Source organism: Alosa sapidissima, chromosome 18, assembly GCF_018492685.1.
Source record: "Alosa sapidissima isolate fAloSap1 chromosome 18, fAloSap1.pri, whole genome shotgun sequence".
NCBI lineage: Eukaryota > Metazoa > Chordata > Actinopteri > Clupeiformes > Clupeidae > Alosa > Alosa sapidissima.
The window spans coordinates 31,175,747-31,193,657 of NC_055974.1; the positions used below are offsets into that span (position 1 = coordinate 31,175,747).

The 17,911-nt window shown below is 43.3% G+C and overlaps 1 protein-coding gene across 1 annotated transcript; it reads right to left on the reverse strand.

Moving 5' to 3' along the window:
• Positions 1–3,953: 3,953 nt before the first annotated feature.
• LOC121689839 lies at positions 3,954–8,075 on the reverse strand. The gene is made up of 6 exons (XM_042070076.1): positions 7,636–8,075; positions 7,134–7,529; positions 6,490–6,528; positions 6,139–6,252; positions 4,665–4,699; positions 3,954–4,469 (listed from the first exon to the last, which is right to left on the reverse strand). The coding sequence occupies exons 1-6, from the start codon at positions 7,664–7,666 to the stop codon at positions 4,356–4,358; spliced, it is 729 nt and encodes a 242-aa protein (XP_041926010.1). The 5' UTR covers positions 7,667–8,075; the 3' UTR covers positions 3,954–4,355.
• Positions 8,076–17,911: the final 9,836 nt, after the last annotated feature.

Here is a 17,911-nt window from a genome sequence, read left to right on the forward strand (position 1 = left end):
TCTCTCACTCTTCATTTCCCCTCTTTTTTTCTCTTTCTTTTCTCACTCTTTCTTTTCTCTCTCTCCCTCTCTCACTCTTCCTTTTCTCCCTCTTTCTCTCTCACTCTTTCTCCCTCCCTCCCTCTCTCACTTTATCAGGCTAGTCCACCTTTATCTCAGAGATACCATCTGGTCTGAGATCTGAAGACATTTATCTCACTCTTATCTCTCTCTAACACAAACCTCATCTGCTCCTGAAACAACTTTGGTCAAAAAGTGTCCACTAAATGTAATGTAATGTAATGTAATGTAACCACACACACACACACACACACAGTGTGAAGGCAGTTTGAATGTTTATTTATGGCGGAGTTTTTTTTTTCTTGCCCTGTTTGTTTTGTTCCACTGCCTCGGCCTCGTTCAGATGTGTGTGACCCACCACAACCCCCTCCTGTGTGTGTGTGTGTGTGTGTGTGTGTGTGTGTGTGTGTGTGTGTGTGTGTGAAGACCGTTGCAAAGCGCCCTGTGGTTTACTTCAAAGCAGGACTTCTTCAGCTCTACACAGCTCTGCACTCTGTGGTTCAGCTGCCTTTTACGTGCACACACACACATACACACACACACACACACACACATACACACAGTGTGAAGGCAGTTATGTGTGTGTTTGTGTGTGTGTGTGTGTGTGTGTGTTTGAGTGTTTATTTATGGCGGCTTGGTCATGGGTGCAGGTTCTGTCTGGCTGGGTCATGGGTGCAGGTTCTGTCTGGCTTGGTCATGGGTGCAGGTTCTGTCTCTGTAGCTAACTGTGATGTGAGAGTGTCTGGCTGGCTCATGGGTGCAGGTTCTGTCTCTGTGACTAACTCTGACCTGTTGTGTTTCATATCAAATGTAAAACAAGTATCGCCTTTCTGTGTTGTTGAGTTTGACTCATTTTGGATGTAGACAAGTGAATAATTTAAGTTCTGGCTTTAGCTATTTAGCATTTAATTAAAGGAGACACAAGATGACAGTTTACAATGGAAGTTGTCATATTATTGAGGCCAAAATCCTGAGCACTTGTGACAGTGGGCTGTACGCCGTTTGGTGAGATCAGGCTGGACAGTAGAAGTTGTTGTTAGTACATTTGAATTTGCAGGGACATTATTTTCCTCTCAATCAAACACAACACAATCATAGGGATTGTAGAATATATTCATACCTCAGTCAGAATAATAATAATAATTCAGAAACCACTTTTATTTTCAAATTACAATTCCAGTGATTGTATAATGTATGTGAGCAGTGTATATATTCAGCTCTTGACAAAATTAAGAGACCACTGTACATTTTTCTGATGTCATCCTACGCTGAGGTCGCTGAATGACATTCGAATGAGTTGACGGTCATATTCAAAATTAAGAGTCCACTGCAAATTTGAAGATGGCCATCAACTCATTTTGAATTTAGTATTGGCCATCCCCAAAATGCTAGCCTGACGAGCCAGACCCACATTAAAACGTTCGCAGTGCTCAGTCCGAGGGGCGGGATAATCGGTTGTCTTTCAAATTCCCTCTGCACGCAATAGGACAGCACTGAGTCCCATGCGTTTTCCCACCAGCGGAGCTAGTTGGCTAGTTCAAACTTTTGCCATCTCAAAACAAGCTTAACTCGTGTCACACTGTTGGCCAACAGCAATATCTATCTTCTTTGTTTTCAAGTAGCAGGGAATTCAAGCCAAACCGTTGCAACTCATGCCATCAATCATTATGTTATGCCCCCCTAACGACTCTATAGACGATTTGATTGGCCTGATAGAAGTTTAATTTTTCGAGCTCACAAGCCAACGGAGAGTTGCTAGACTAGCCCTGGAAGCAAATGTAATTTGCTGCCGCTAGGGTGTTTCTAGATTTTTAAGCTACCAAAATGCACTAGAAATCACATCAAACAAATGAAAAAAATTCTGGGGGAGGACCCCAAAACCCCCCTTCCACATATGCGACAATTAGTGGGGAGCCCTTCTTCAATCAGTCAGGTTATTTATTCGCAGTCTACCTGCCGAAGTTGCAGCATCGGTGTTACTTCACTCACAGTGACTACCGGTTTGCTCTCTTGTTTCAAGCAGAACTTGCTGCCCATTATCTGTTACAGACTTTCATGGTCTAGGCTGCGTGGGAAACTACTGGAGGGAGGTAGTTCTTATCTTGTTGCTTTGTATTAGAGCTGTTTGTAAAGCCCACTCGTTCCTGCTGAATGTTGAGATCTATTTATTCAATTCTTCTACTATTTCTTCTCCGTCCTTATAAATAGTTGGTGGTCCTCTGTCCTTATAAATAGCTGGTGGTCCTTCAGGACACCCCTGCACAGGAACGCTGAGCAGCTAAATCCATTTCACCACATGCTTTACAAGCGCTTCTCTAGGTATATTACTATGTATGTGCAGGTTCTGTCTCTGCTAACTCTGTTATGAGAGTGTCTGGTTGGGTCATGGGTGCAGGTTCTGTCTGGTTGGGTCATGGGTGCAGGTTCTGTCTGGCTTGGTCATGGGTGCAGGTTCTGTCTGGCTTGGTCATGGGTGCAGGTTCTGTCTGGCTGGGTCATGGGTGCAGGTTCTGTCTCTGTAGCTAACTGTGATGTGAGAGTGTCTGGCTGGCTCATGGGTGCAGGTTCTGTCTCTGTGACTAACTCTGACCTGTTGTGTTTCATATCAAATGTAAAACAAGTATCGCCTTTCTGTGTTGTTGAGTTTGACTCATTTTGGATGTAGACAAGTGAATAATTTAAGTTCTGGCTTTAGCTATTTAGCATTTAATTAAAGGAGACACAAGATGACAGTTTACAATGGAAGTTGTCATATTATTGAGGCCAAAATCCTGAGCACTTGTGACAGTGGGCTGTACGCCGTTTGGTGAGATCAGGCTGGACAGTAGAAGTTGTTGTTAGTACATTTGAATTTGCAGGGACATTATTTTCCTCTCAATCAAACACAACACAATCATAGGGATTGTAGAATATATTCATACCTCAGTCAGAATAATAATAATAATTCAGAAACCACTTTTATTTTCAAATTACAATTCCAGTGATTGTATAATGTATGTGAGCAGTGTATATATTCAGCTCTTGACAAAATTAAGAGACCACTGTACATTTTTCTGATGTCATCCTACGCTGAGGTCGCTGAATGACATTCGAATGAGTTGACGGTCATATTCAAAATTAAGAGTCCACTGCAAATTTGAAGATGGCCATCAACTCATTTTGAATTTAGTATTGGCCATCCCCAAAATGCTAGCCTGACGAGCCAGACCCACATTAAAACGTTCGCAGTGCTCAGTCCGAGGGGCGGGATAATCGGTTGTCTTTCAAATTCCCTCTGCACGCAATAGGACAGCACTGAGTCCCATGCGTTTTCCCACCAGCGGAGCTAGTTGGCTAGTTCAAACTTTTGCCATCTCAAAACAAGCTTAACTCGTGTCACACTGTTGGCCAACAGCAATATCTATCTTCTTTGTTTTCAAGTAGCAGGGAATTCAAGCCAAACCGTTGCAACTCATGCCATCAATCATTATGTTATGCCCCCCTAACGACTCTATAGACGATTTGATTGGCCTGATAGAAGTTTAATTTTTCGAGCTCACAAGCCAACGGAGAGTTGCTAGACTAGCCCTGGAAGCAAATGTAATTTGCTGCCGCTAGGGTGTTTCTAGATTTTTAAGCTACCAAAATGCACTAGAAATCACATCAAACAAATGAAAAAAATTCTGGGGGAGGACCCCAAAACCCCCCTTCCACATATGCGACAATTAGTGGGGAGCCCTTCTTCAATCAGTCAGGTTATTTATTCGCAGTCTACCTGCCGAAGTTGCAGCATCGGTGTTACTTCACTCACAGTGACTACCGGTTTGCTCTCTTGTTTCAAGCAGAACTTGCTGCCCATTATCATAAATATATAATATAACATATAATAATAATAATAATTCAGAAACCACTTTTATTTTCAAATTACAATTCCAGTGATTGTATAATGTATGTGAGCAGTGTATATATTCAGCTCTTGACAAAATTAAGAGACCACTGTACATTTTTCTGATGTCATCCTACGCTGAGGTCGCTGAATGACATTCGAATGAGTTGACGGTCATATTCAAAATTAAGAGTCCACTGCAAATTTGAATATGGCCATCAACTCATTTTTCAACTCACTCAGCAATCATAGGATGACATCAGAAAAATGTGCAGTGGTCTCCTTAAGAGGTCTGGTTTCCAGAGCTGTATAAATACAGTATAGTGACAGTATACAACACACATGACTCAGCATTTATCTAGTGGCTGCATACAACACACATGACTCAGCATTTATCTAGTGGCTGCGTATAACACACATGACTCAGCATTTATCTAGTGGCTGCGTATAACACATGTGAGTGGTCAGTCTGTAAGTTGCTTCTTCTCTTCTTGTTGGCAGAGACACTCAGAGCTGCATAGTTCAGAGAGTCTGAATCCTGCATCTAAAACGACACACACACACACATGCACACACACACATGCACACACACACACACACACACACACAAAATAAACAGGATGTTTTCAGACATTGAGATCAGCGCAGCTTTTACCACATATGACGAAACACACAGACAGCTACAGTCAGACCCCATCAGTGACATCAGAGACGTAATGCTGCCCTATACTGTACTCACCTGGTCAGGTGGAGATGATGTGTGATGACCAGAGGCTAAAGGAGGAAGCAGAGAGAACAAGAGAACTTCACCAGAGGATATGATGCAATCACATCCCATTATGACATCACTTAGATTAACAAAGAGAACTTCACCAGTGGATATGATGCAATCACATCCCATTATGACATCACTTAGATTAACAAAGAGAACTTCACCAGTGGATATGATGCAATCACATCCCATTATGACATAAATTAGATTGCAAATAGAACTTCACCAGAGGATATGATGTAATCACATCCTGGGGGTTCTAAGTGCTGTGATGATATCATTTAGATTAGCAAATATAACTTCTCCAGAGGATATGATGTAATCACATACCATTATGACATCATTTAGATTAGCAAATATAACTTCACCAGAGGATATGATGTAATCACATCCCATTTAAGATTGGCACATGCAATCACAGTCAAGTTTACAAGTTTTAAATGCAGGAAGGCACTGGCTAATTGTGTCCACTTGAGACTGGCCGCTAGGCCCTTTACTCGTTTCTTCTGCTTGCCTACTCGTCTTCAGATGTTCCAAGAGCTAACGAGCTGATGAGCTGCACCAGGCAGGTGTCCAGTTAAAAGGGCTGCTTCCTCTCCCCTTGGGGAGTGTGTGTGTGTGTGTGTGATGAGTGTGTGTGGGTGTGTCCAGTTAAAAGGGCTGCTTCCTCTCCCCTTGGGGAGTGAGTGTGTGTGGGTGTGTCCAGTTAAAAGGGCTGCTTCCTTTCCCCTTGGTAGGGCCATTCTTACTTTGGGTTTTGAACAGCACACTACTCACAGGCACATTGCAAACACACAACATCCATGCAGTACTGACGACTGCCTTGGACCCATCTCACACAACATCCATGCAGTACTGACTTGGACCCATCTCACACCACATCCATGCAGTACTGACTTGGACCCATCTCACACCACATCCATGCAGTACTGACGGCTGCCTTGGACCCATCTCACACCACATCCATGCAGTACTGACGACTGACTTGGACCCATCTCACACCACATCCATGCAGTACTGACGACTGACTTTGACCCATCTCCCGCAACATCCATGCAGTACTGACGACTGACTTGGACCCATCTCCCGCAACATCCATGCAGTACTGACGACTGACTTGGACCCATCTCCCGCAACATCCATGCAGTACTGACGACTGACTTGGACCCATCTCCCGCAACATCCATGCAGTACTGACGACTGACTTGGACCCATCTCACACTCTTTGTTTGTTGGTTATTTGGTTAATAAATCCATATTTGAGTTAAAGATCCAACCTCTCGACTCCCTCTTGTGTTTTGGCCTTACCCCATATATGGTCATAACACTCTTGAGAACATTTTGTGATTTAGACTGAGACTCTTGTCAGGTGTGCTGTGTTCTACTGATTTACCTGGACTAGACTGAGACTCTTATCAGGTGTGCTGGTGTTCTAATGTACCTGAGTTCTGTCCACCTCTGCACTTGGTCAGGATCAGGATGACCAGCACTAAACTGAGAACAGCACTTAGAACCCCCAGGACTAGAACCACAGTTCCACACTCCCAGCTCCGCCCTGCAGGAAGAGAACACACTCACTTAGGCACAGTGGCTAAAATATCCTTTTGCAGAAATGTATCCATTTGCAAACATGTTTTTCAAATGAATTCAAATTCACCATTAGGTGTGTGTATTCAAATTCACTTACATCAGATAATAAAGAGAACAATATTTAGTTTACAAAAAAAAGTATACATACACAATACACAATTTATATAATAATGTATATAGTACTGCAGTTTATAACACATACCCTCCTCTGCTGTGTCTAGAAGTTCAGCGTCAGACTCATCTACAGACGCAGTGATCAGTTGGGGACAGAGAGAGACGTGTTACTAAACTATCATTTGTAGATCCAAAATCATAACATGTTACTAAACATCATTTGTAGATCAAAAATCATAACATGTTACTAAACATCATTTGTAGATCCAACATCATAACATGTTACTAAACATCATTTGTAGATCCAAAATCATAACATGTTACTAAACATCATTTGTAGATCCAAAATCATAACATGTTACTAAACATCATTTGTAGATCCAACATCATAACATGTTACTAAACATCATTTGTAGATCCAACATCATAACATGTTACTAAACATCATTTGTAGATCCAAAATCATAACATGTTACTAAACATCATTTGTAGATCCAACATCATAACATGTTACTAAACATCATTTGTAGATCCAACATCAAAACAAGATAGAGGGAGGGAGAGAGAGAAAGATTCCTAAGCTACAATTATTTGTAGATCCAAAAATGGTAACACGAGATAAAGAGAGAGTGGAAAAGAGAGAGAGAGAGAGAGAGAGAGAAAGAGGGTTAAATGACTACCTGTGACTGTTAAGTAGGTGATGGAGAGAGAGAGAGAATGATAAATGACTACCTGTGACGGTTAAGTAGGTGACATTGTGGAAGTCCATGCATCCGTCTTCACTCTTCCCACAGTAGTAAAGTCCAGAGTCAGACACACTCACATTCCTGATCTCTAACGCAGACATGGAGGCCAGTGCATTCAGAGTCCAGCTAGCGTTAGCGTCGCTATAGCCATTATGATAGCGTGCAGAGGGCTTCATGGATTCTGTTTTCAGTCGGTCGGGCCCTTGGTAGTAGTTTATGGTCAGGATACATACTGGAGGTGACCGGCTGGGTTGCTTCAGCCAGATGAATGAGTTAAACCCATCCACACTCACGCTATGGGAACAGTTCATCTGGACCGACTGACCCTCACGCACCACCACTGAGGTGGACATGGACATGGAGAACACAGCCAGCAGCACACCTAACACACACACACACACACACACACACACACACACACAATTTAATATCTAAATATGAAGCATGAAGACAGAGTTTATCCAGATGAATAATCAAAGAGTGCTCACCCATTCTACAGAAAGCCAGGCTGTTCACCATAGTGCATGTGTGTGTGTGCGTGTGTGTGTGTGCATGTGCAGTGTAGGAGTGTCTTAAGGCAGGGGGTTATGTCCTCAACTTGTGTGTGTATGTGCATGCGTGTGTGTGTGTGTGTGTGCAGTGTAGGAGTGTCTTAAGGCAGGGGGTTATGTCCTCAATTTATGTGTGTATGTGCATGCGTGTGTGTGTGTGTGTGTGTGCAGTGTAGGAGTGTCTTAAGGCAGGGGGGTTATGTTCTCAACTCGTGTGTTCTTAGCATCATCAACCACAACACACATCCCGTCACAGCGATCACCCTGTTTTATAGATAACATCACCCTGTTTTTCCACCAACAAGAGTCTCAAGTAGTCTTTTATTTTACCATGAGGCCCATTTTTCAGGTCCCCTCTCATACACAAACACACACACACACACACACGCGCGCGTGGGGTGCGTCCAGCACTCAGACTTTATTTTTTACGGCCCATTCTTTAGTTATTCACCACACACACACACACACACACACACACACACACACACACACACACACACACACACACACACACTCACTCACCCTTTATTTTACCGCTTCAGTTATTTATTTCAGTCTTGGTAGCTTGATAGCCATAAATCATGAGTTACAGAGATTTACAGATTACAGTAAATTTTGTTTGTGTCCTGTTTGATGTCCTGTTCATTGACACCAGTTTTGGTCTGTGTGTCCTTGATAAACACTCAAGAGACACTCAGCTCTGTTATAAGCCCCCCACCCCCACTCCAACAGACCAGACAGCACTGTAGTTGAACTAGGCCTGCAGTTATAAGCCCTCCACCCCCACTCCAACAGACAGCCCTGTAGTTGAACTACTGTAGGCCTGCTGTTATAAGAATGTAAATCTCTACACCAGGGGTGTCTAAACTTTTTGACTCAAGGGCCACAAGGGCCAAAATTGGCCAGTGGACCACACATATATATAACGTTTTGTATAATTTAAATGACAAAGTAATTTTGTTATAGAAAATTAATTTCTTAAGAAATGAATTTAATGTTAATTTGATGCTGTTTAATTCATTTATAAATGGTGAACTGTCACTTTAAGACTCTTTTGTCAGCTCCACTCAAATATAGCCTATGGCTAGCGTGCCTATGGCTGTGCCCTCTTGCAGTTTAAAAGTGGTCAGTAGTGGGAACTACTGTTGCCATCGCAATTTTCTTTTAAAAGTTTCTTATTTAAAACGGAGATATCATTAATCAACAATAACAAGCCAGCTGGAACCTGCCGCGCTCTCTCCCTCTCGTGCACGCTCAAATGCGTTCCCAATTAAATGGAGTAGCATAATGTAGTTAGATCTGCTGCAATGGAGATACTATGTATTTCGATGCTGTTTTGACATTGACATTGTAAACGCTCTCTAAGAAGAGTGTAAAGCAGTTTGCAGTAGCCTAAAGTTAACCACAACGTTGTCTATCGCTGGAAAAAAATAGCGAGTGGCCTATGATAAACTAATAAATGCTCGGCAGGCCGGATTAAAGTGTGTGGCGGGCCGCATTTGGCCCGATGGCCGTAGTTTGGACACCCCTGCTCTACACCATCCCATTGACATAAATATTAAACATATTATCATTAAATCATCACAATCATCACCACCTCCATCATCATAATTAAATCATCATCATCATCATCATCACCACCATCATCACCACCATTATCATAATTTAATCACCATTACATCACCATCACCATCATTAAATCATCATCCTCATCACCATCATCAGTATCATCTCATCACGTTCCATCCTGAGCTGCCATAACTGTTTCACCTGAGCAGTATGTGTGTGTGTGTGTGTGTCTGTGTGTGTGTGTGTGTGTGTGTGCTTCAGCACCCTGGACAGCACCCAATGGGATCTGGTGGAGAACAGGGTTCTGTGTCTCTGTGGATAACTTCTGGCCTATATGCTTATATCACGTGGTCGCCATTTTGTTGTCTGTTTGGCTAATGGGTGCAGGTTCTGTATCTGCTAACTCTGATGTGAGAGTGTCTGGTTGGGTCATGGGTGCAGGTTCTGTCTGTGTGACTAACTCCCAGCCTAGTCAAGGCCTGGTGCTCGTGCCCCAGGTTCTGCCTTGTGGAACTCGTGTTAAACAAGTATCACCTTTCTGTGCTGTTGGGTTTGACTCAGAGAAATGGATGACTCGTTTTGGATGTAGACAATTGAGTAATTTAAAGGGACACCAGGCAAGCCTGATGCTTTTCTCTACGAAACTCCCCCTCGCTCGGTCTGAAGCTCTTTTCCTTTTCTTTGCATCTTCCATCAAGGGTTTTCACTGCTTCTTCGCCGGCTCTGCCATTATACACACGTTTGCAACAATCTCTAGCGTTTCGTTAGCCTGCCTCTGTGCTGTAAACTGATCCTGCTTCGGTCGGCAAGTGGGATAATCTTCCTACAGGCAGTAGGGGCGGGCGAGAGAGTCTTCATTCGCCCCGTAATGAGTCATTTAACCATATACCGACTTACGAAGATGGTTAATTAACACGAAAACGTTGTCTGGTGTCCCTTTAAGTTCTGGCTTTAGTTATTTTAATTAAAGAATACACAAGATGACAGTTTACAATGTATGTTGTAATATTCTTGAAGCTGAATTATGACATTAGAGGTTTTCTCTCAAACAAACACAAACACAGTGCTCAGAAATTTTGCCCCAATCACACCTCAGTCAGTAAAATATATTAATACATCAAAAACACATGTATTTTTCAAATTACAATTCCAGTATAAATTCTAGAATGAATGCTGAGTCGTGTGTTATATGCAGCCACTAGATAAATGCTGAGTCATGTGGTTGCATATAACACACATGACTCAGCATTTATCTAGTGGCTGCGTATAACACACGTGACTCAGCATTTATCTAGTGGCTGCGTATAACACACATGACTCAGCATTTATCTAGTGGCTGCGTATAACACACGTGACTCAGCATTTATCTAGTGGCTGCGTATAACACATGTGAGTGGTCAGTCTGTAAGTTGCTTCTTCTCTTCTTGTTGGCAGAGACACTCAGAGCTGCACAGTTCAGAGAGTCTGAATCCTGCATCTAAAATAATAATAGCGGCGCTATAGAGACAGAGTTGAAGCTGATTTCTTGGAGGGTGATCCAGCACGAGTGTGGAAAGGACTCCGAACCATCACTGGCTTTGAAAGAAAGTCCCCTCCTATGATGAATGTGAGTAAAGCCCTCCCTGATGAACTTAATGCTTTTTATGCTCGCTTTGACATGAAAAACACAGACTATATTGGACTAGCTGCAGCATGTGAAGCAAATGAGGATGCACCTTTCTGTGTCTCTGAGGTCGATGTGAGCAATGCCTTTAGGAGGGTAAATTGTAGAAAAGCTACTGGACCGGATGGAATTTCTAACAGGGTTTTGAAATCCTGCGCTGCTCAGTTAGCTCCTGTGTTCACTTATATCTTTAACACATCATTGGCTCAAGAGACAGTTCCTACTTGCCTCAAGCAGTCTGTTATTGTTCCAGTACCGAAAAACAAAAGTCCATCATGTCTGAATGACTACCGCCCAGTAGCCCTGACGTCTACAGTGATGAAGTGTTTTGAGAAGCTTGTGAAAAACATTATCTGCTCATCCCTCCCTGCCTCCTTCGACCCCCTCCAATTTGCTTACAGAGCCAACAGGTCTACAGAGGATGCCATCTCAAACCTCATGCACACCACCTTAACTCACCTGGAGGAGGGGAATGGGAATTATGTGAGGATGCTGTTCATTGACTTTAGTTCAGCATTCAACACGATAGTACCTCTCACCTTGGTCACAAAGATGAAGGCCTTAGGCCTTTTATTTATTTTCTTATTTCATCACACGTCAAAACACACACACACACACACATATCTGACTTTCTCCAACTTTTGCACACTTTTTATTTATTATTTTTGATTTCTCCTCCATCTACCCATGTCCTTGATTGCCTAGCCTTTCTGCCCCCCCACCCCCACCCCCATCCCCAACACACACACTTACATCATCACTGTCATCACTTCACATACATACAGCACTCCTCTACATACTTGCTGCACACTGCCCCCCCCCCCACATACACAGCACATTGTCTTCAGGATCTTCTCCAACACACATCCTCTACATACTTACAGCACACTGCCCCCACCTACCCACACATACACTACACACACACACACAGTCACTGCTCCACTCCCCTCCCGCCCACACACACATCTTCACTGTCATCACTCACATACATTACATACAGTACTCTGCTTGCAATAGTAAGTCCCTGCCCCCCCCCCCCCCCCCCCCCCCCGCCCTACATACACAGCACATTATTTCATCAGGAAGCTTCTCCAACACACATCCCCAACATACTTACAGCACACTGCCCCCCCCCCCCCCCAATACACAGCACATTGTCTCATGAGGAAGCTTCTCCAACACACATATTGCACACTGCCCTCTCCCCACATACACAGCACACTATCCCATCTCCCCTGTCATCCCCCCAACACACACACCAAGACCCCTGGCAGTTGGGTTAGCCCCTTGAGCCGTGGTTTCTTCCTTGGTAAGGGAGTTTTTCCTTGCCCCTGTTGCTCTTGGGTGCTCCTTGTTGGTGCCCCCCACCCAATCCCAATCCTCCCCCACCTTTTTTATGCAGCCCTTGCTACTTAATCTACTAAACCCCTCTTCTACTGCACTTTTTACCCCCCCCCCCCCCCCCATTAATGCACAAATAGGCTGACACCAGACATAATTTCACTGCATTTCTTACTTCCAGTAACTATATGCATGTGACAATAAACTTCCTTGTATCCTTGTATCCTTTGTAATCCGTCATATCCCCTGAAATAAGTCCAGCATTATAAGTCATGGTGCGTGTCTTTAATGCCGTTCTCACTTCTCTATCCACCCATGGCTTCTGGTTAGGGAAGCTTCGGATCTTTACAGTTGGGATGATGGAATCAGTTAGCATATTGATGTAACTCAATGATACTTCCGTAAACTCATTGATGTCAGCAGAGTTCGTCTTGAACATCTCCCAGTCAACGTTGCTAAGGGCGTCCTGTAGCCTGGCTTCCGATTGGTCAGTCCAGCGCTTGACCTCCTTCGTCACTGGGGGGTCCGTCCGACTTCTCTGTTTGTACATAGGCAGTAGGAAAACAGCGGCATGATCTGATTTTCCGAAAGCTGGTAGAGACTTCGCTTTGTAACTGTTCTTGAACTGTGTGTAGCAGTGATCCAGTGTGTTGTCACCACGTGTAGGGAAGTGAATGTGTTGAATAAATTCAGGCATGGACCGGTTCAGATGTACTTGATTGAAATCACCGGCCACAATAAGCGCAGCTTCAGGGTGCGTGTGTTGTTGTCTATTTAACACTTCTTGCAATTCTGAAACCGCAGCATCTGTGTTGGCTTGTGGAGGAATGTAGACAGCGTTGAATATTACCGAAGTAAACTCACGGGGCAGGTAGAAGGGTCGACAGACGATCGCTAGATGTTCTAGATGAGGCGAGCAGGACTTTGAGAGAACGGTGACATTTCTAGGATCACACCACTTGCTGTTCGTCATGATGCAAACACCGCCACCTTTCGATTTTCCAGATTCCTCAGTCCTGTCAGAGCGAGCAGCAGAGAAAAACTCCACCGGAGTGATGGCACTGTCCGGTACAAGTTCAGTTAGCCATGTCTCAGTAAAGCATAGAATCCAATGTATGGATTCTATGTATGGATAGAATACAATGAATGTATCATCATCATCATCAGCGTCAACATTTACTCATTGATACATTTCATTTAACAGACACTTTTACTCAACATCTCATTATGTATGAGATTTATAGGACCATTCTCCCCAGAGCAACTTGGGGTTAAGTGCCTTGCTCAAGGGCGCAACGGTGGATGCCGGGAATTGAACCCACAATTTTCCAGGCTACTGCAAGCTAGCCCGCTCCTTAGCCACTATGCTATCATCATCATCCTCATCATCATAACATTGTCATCATCATCATCATCATCATTCCATCGCCTTTCCATTCTAATCCCATGTTCTCAGGAACTATGCTAAATTGTCATTAGAAGTTTGAATGTACTTGTCATTTAGAGTTCAACTAAGTGGGTAAGTATACCACAACAGTATATGTGTGCGTGTGTGTTTGTGTGTGTGTCCGTGTGCGTGTGTGTTTGTGTGTGTGTGTGTACGTCTGTATGTAAGTGTATGTGGTGTAACTGCATTGGTTCCTGCAAGTCTAAGGTGAGGTAAGTGTATATGTGTATGAGAGAGTTTGGTAGATATACCAAGAGTGTGTGCGTGTGTGTATTTATAAACATCAAAGTACCATTTTATGTTGTGGTCAGTGTCCAGTGCTGTGCTCTTTTCTAGACCACAGTGAGTGTGTGTGTGTGTGTGTTTGTGTGTGTGTGTGTGTGTTTGTGTGTGTGTGTGTATTTGTATGTGTGTGAGTGTTTTTGTGTGTGTGCGTGTGTGTGTGTGTGTGTGCCTGTGTGTGTGTGTGTGAGTGTGTGTGTGTGTGTGTGTGTGTGAGTGCGTGAGTGTGTGTGTGTGTGTGTGTGTGAGTGTGTGTGTGCGTGCGTGTGTGTGTGTGTGTGTGTGTGCGTGTGTATGTTAGTGTACGTCTGTATGTAAGTGTTTGTGGTGGGACTGGTTTCCTGTCGTGCAAGTCTAAGCTGAGGTGTGTGAGAGAGCTTGGTAGATATTCCCACAGTAGATGTGCGTGCCTGTGTGCGTGTGTGTGCGTGCGTGCCTGTGTGTGTGTGCATGTTTGTGTACGTCCGTATGTAAGTCTATGTGGTGTGACTGCATTGGTTTCCTGTCCTGCAAGTCTAAAGTGAGGTGTAAGTGTGTGTGTGTGTGTGTATCTGTGTTTGTGTGTGGGTGTGGGTGGGAGCAGTAAAAGACCAAAATACAAAAAACAAACAAATTTTCTACTGCCAAACTAAGAACATGTACGACTAACAGCACATAAGCACACACACACACTCTCTCTCTCTTTCTCACTCACACACATACTGTACACACACACACTCATACACTTCACTCTGAAGGACACCTGACAGCAGACACACTCGGAGAGTGTACGAGCATAACCATGTCATAATGATGTCATTATGATGTCATAATGACGTAAAGGCAGCTGGCATGTGCTGTCAGTTAGAACATTTAGTGTCCACTGGTCTGCAGTGTTCTATCATCGTACTCAGTTAGTGTTTAGTGTCCACTGGCCTGCAGTGTTCTATCATCATGCTCAGTTAGTGTCCACTGGTCTGCAGTGTTCTATCATCATGGGTCATTCCACGTCAATTCAACCAGGGCCCACGCACTTAGGTCTCAAAAAATTCTGAAAAAATTACCAGGTGTACCTATGTTACCTAGGAGACACACTGTAAAATTACTCTTATGTAAGATCAATACTTTCCAAGATACAGCCAGTTTTACAGGGGGAGGGGGTGTCAATTTTGTTCGGCCTCTTTTTTTTTGTCAAAGTTCACAAGCCCACAGCGCAAGAACTAAACCATGTAGGAGGCTCAAATTTTGCATGCTGGTACATAAATAGGAATAGTATGTAGCAAAATCGTCACGTTTGGTCTGGATAATCCTGCATGGTCATAGCTGTCCCTCAAAGTTGATACAAATTTTATTGGAGTTTTTGGCTGGGCTCTGTTTAAGCCTTCAGAAGACATATTTGTACTAAACATAGGCTCTTGATTTATTTTACTTACTGCGATAAGTAGAAACACTCTCACAAAAAACAATGAACAGAAAATAAATCATTTCAGGGTCTGAACAGCAGACCTTACAAGTCTAAAAAATCATTTTGGTTCTCATTTTCAGAGCACCTAAACACCTTGTGGGAATATACAAAGATTTTTTAAATATTTTATTTATTTATTCTCCATGATCTTTTCTTTTTAAAAACACCAATTTGACTTGTCTTATGCAAATCTTTCTTTTTCACTATCCACCCTGAACATGGGCAAAATGCACCATTGACATCAATATGTTTTGTATAGAGCTACCACGGGTTACTCTATACAACCACAGGTGGCAGTGTGGTGACTCTATTTTAAACATATTGATGTCAATGGGGCATTTTGCCCATGTTCAGGGTGGAAAATAAAAAAGAAAGATTTGCATAAGGGTTGCCAACCGTTCCGTAAAATACGGAATCGTCCCGTATTTGCAAGGAAAAAGATGTGTTCCGTATTGAACTGATACGGAACGCATTTTGTTCCGTATTATTGAGAATCAACTCGTGCAAATCCATGACAGATCAGTATTATAAGTTAGACTATGAACGAAAAATACACGATTTGTATGAAATAAAGGGAAACTTTGCTGCTGTCATTTATCCCTCTCAGTTTGTCTGTCATCACTATCCCAACAGAGAATGCACTTTTCGTTTGAGCCACTGCGAGTATATTACGCTGATAGCGTAGCGTGAGATGACATGTCTTGTCATGACTTTTACAGTGCATCTGTGCAAGATAAACAAATAGGCTAGCCTACTTGCTGCAGAATAGCCAAAAAAAGCCAGAAATAAAATAAGGCTTCACCAAATTCAGAGCCTCTGGAGCTGCTTGTGATATTTTTTTCTATGACAGCATATCCGCCAGTTCAGTTTTCAGAGTTATTTGGTTTGAGTATAATAGGCTACAAACAGTTATTTCTTTATCAAGTGTTTTTGCATCGAAATGATTCTTGTTTTGCACCAGATAGAAAATGAGTAGGCTAGTGGCTATAGAATGTAGTATATTATGTGCGCATTTTAGTAAATAATAGCTCACAATTTTGTAAAATGATGCACTATTTAGTACAATAATACAAAAAAAAATTCAATACCCCCCCACTAACTGAAGTGGGTGCCGGTGTACTTAGTGAAGTGGATTATCGAACCCCCCCCCCCCCCCGTTCCTTATTTTCATATCAGAAAGTTGGCAACCCTAGTTGTTATGGTCACCAGTATAATAGTTAGGTTGTTATGGTCACCAGTGTAATGGTTGGGTTGTTATGGTCACCAGTGTATTGGTTGGGTTGTTATTATGGTCACCAGTGTATTGGTTGGGTTGATGTGGTCACCAGTGTAATGGTTGGGTTGTTATGGTCACCAATGTAGTGGTTGGGTTGTTATGGTCAACGATGCCATCGTTCTCTCTCTCTCTCTCTCTCTCTCTCTCTCTCTCTCTCTCTCTCTCTCTTTCTCTGCTCCCCCACTGTTGTATCATATGACTCAGGTGTTACTGTAAATGGTGACCCAGGTGTTACTGTAAATGGTGACCCAGGTGTTACTGTAAATGGTGACCCAGGTGTTACTGTAAATGGTGACTCAGGTGTTACTGTAAATGGTGACCCAGGTGTTACTGTAAATAGTGACTCAGGTGTTACTGTAAATGGTGACCCAGGTGTTAAATGGTGACTCATGCATTTGTCCAGGCATACTGAGTTCCTGCGAGGGTACATTGTGGTGGAACTTTAGGCCCCTCCCTTATCAGTGTGTGTGTGTGTGTGGGGGGGGGGGGGGGTGACAGTGACTCCATGTAAGCTAGCAGTGTCAGTAGTCTTGGTGGTGAGAATCTAAACAGGCACCTGACACAATCAACACAATCTGACTCATCAACACACACACACACACACACACACACACACACACACACACACACACCCCTCTGACGACCTCAGATCTGCACTCATCAACACACACACACACACACACACACACACACACACACGCCTCTGATGACCTCAGATCTAGTGTGTAGGCTGTATCTTTGGCAGCCCTGCTCTACACAGAGAGTGTAAGCTAAATCTATGTACATGGAAGTGTGAGTGTGTGTGTGTGTGTGTGTGTCCGTGTGTGTAGGCCTATGTACGTGTGTGTGTGTGTGTGCATGTGTATGTACATATGTGTGTGTGCATGTGTGTGTGTGTGTGTGTGTGTGTGTGTGCATGTGACTGTATGTGTGAATGTGTTCAACTGAATGCACTGATGTCCCTGCCTAATTTATTATTTTTACATGTTTCTTTGCATGTGTGTGTGTGTGTGTGTGTGTGTGGGCGTTTCTGTGGTGTTGCTATCTTGGTTTCCTGTCCTGCAGGTCTATGCTGAAGCGTGAGAGATGTGTGTGTGTGTGTGTGTGTGTTTATGGGTGGGCGAGAGAACAGAAACCACACCAATTTTCCACTGCAGATCAACCAAGATAATGGCATGCACACACACACAC

Bases quoted from the DNA above. Each gene is read 5' to 3' on its own strand.
- LOC121689839 (XM_042070076.1), bottom strand. From the start codon at position 7,666: ATGGTGAACAGCCTGGCTTTCTGTAGAATGG. The intron at 7,530-7,635 runs GTGAGCACTCTT...TGTGTGTGTTAG, and splicing joins CCTGGCTTTCTGTAGAATGG to GTGTGCTGCTGGCTGTGTTC. The intron at 6,529-7,133 runs GTAGTCATTTAT...CTGCGTCTGTAG, and splicing joins CACCTACTTAACCGTCACAG to ATGAGTCTGACGCTGAACTT.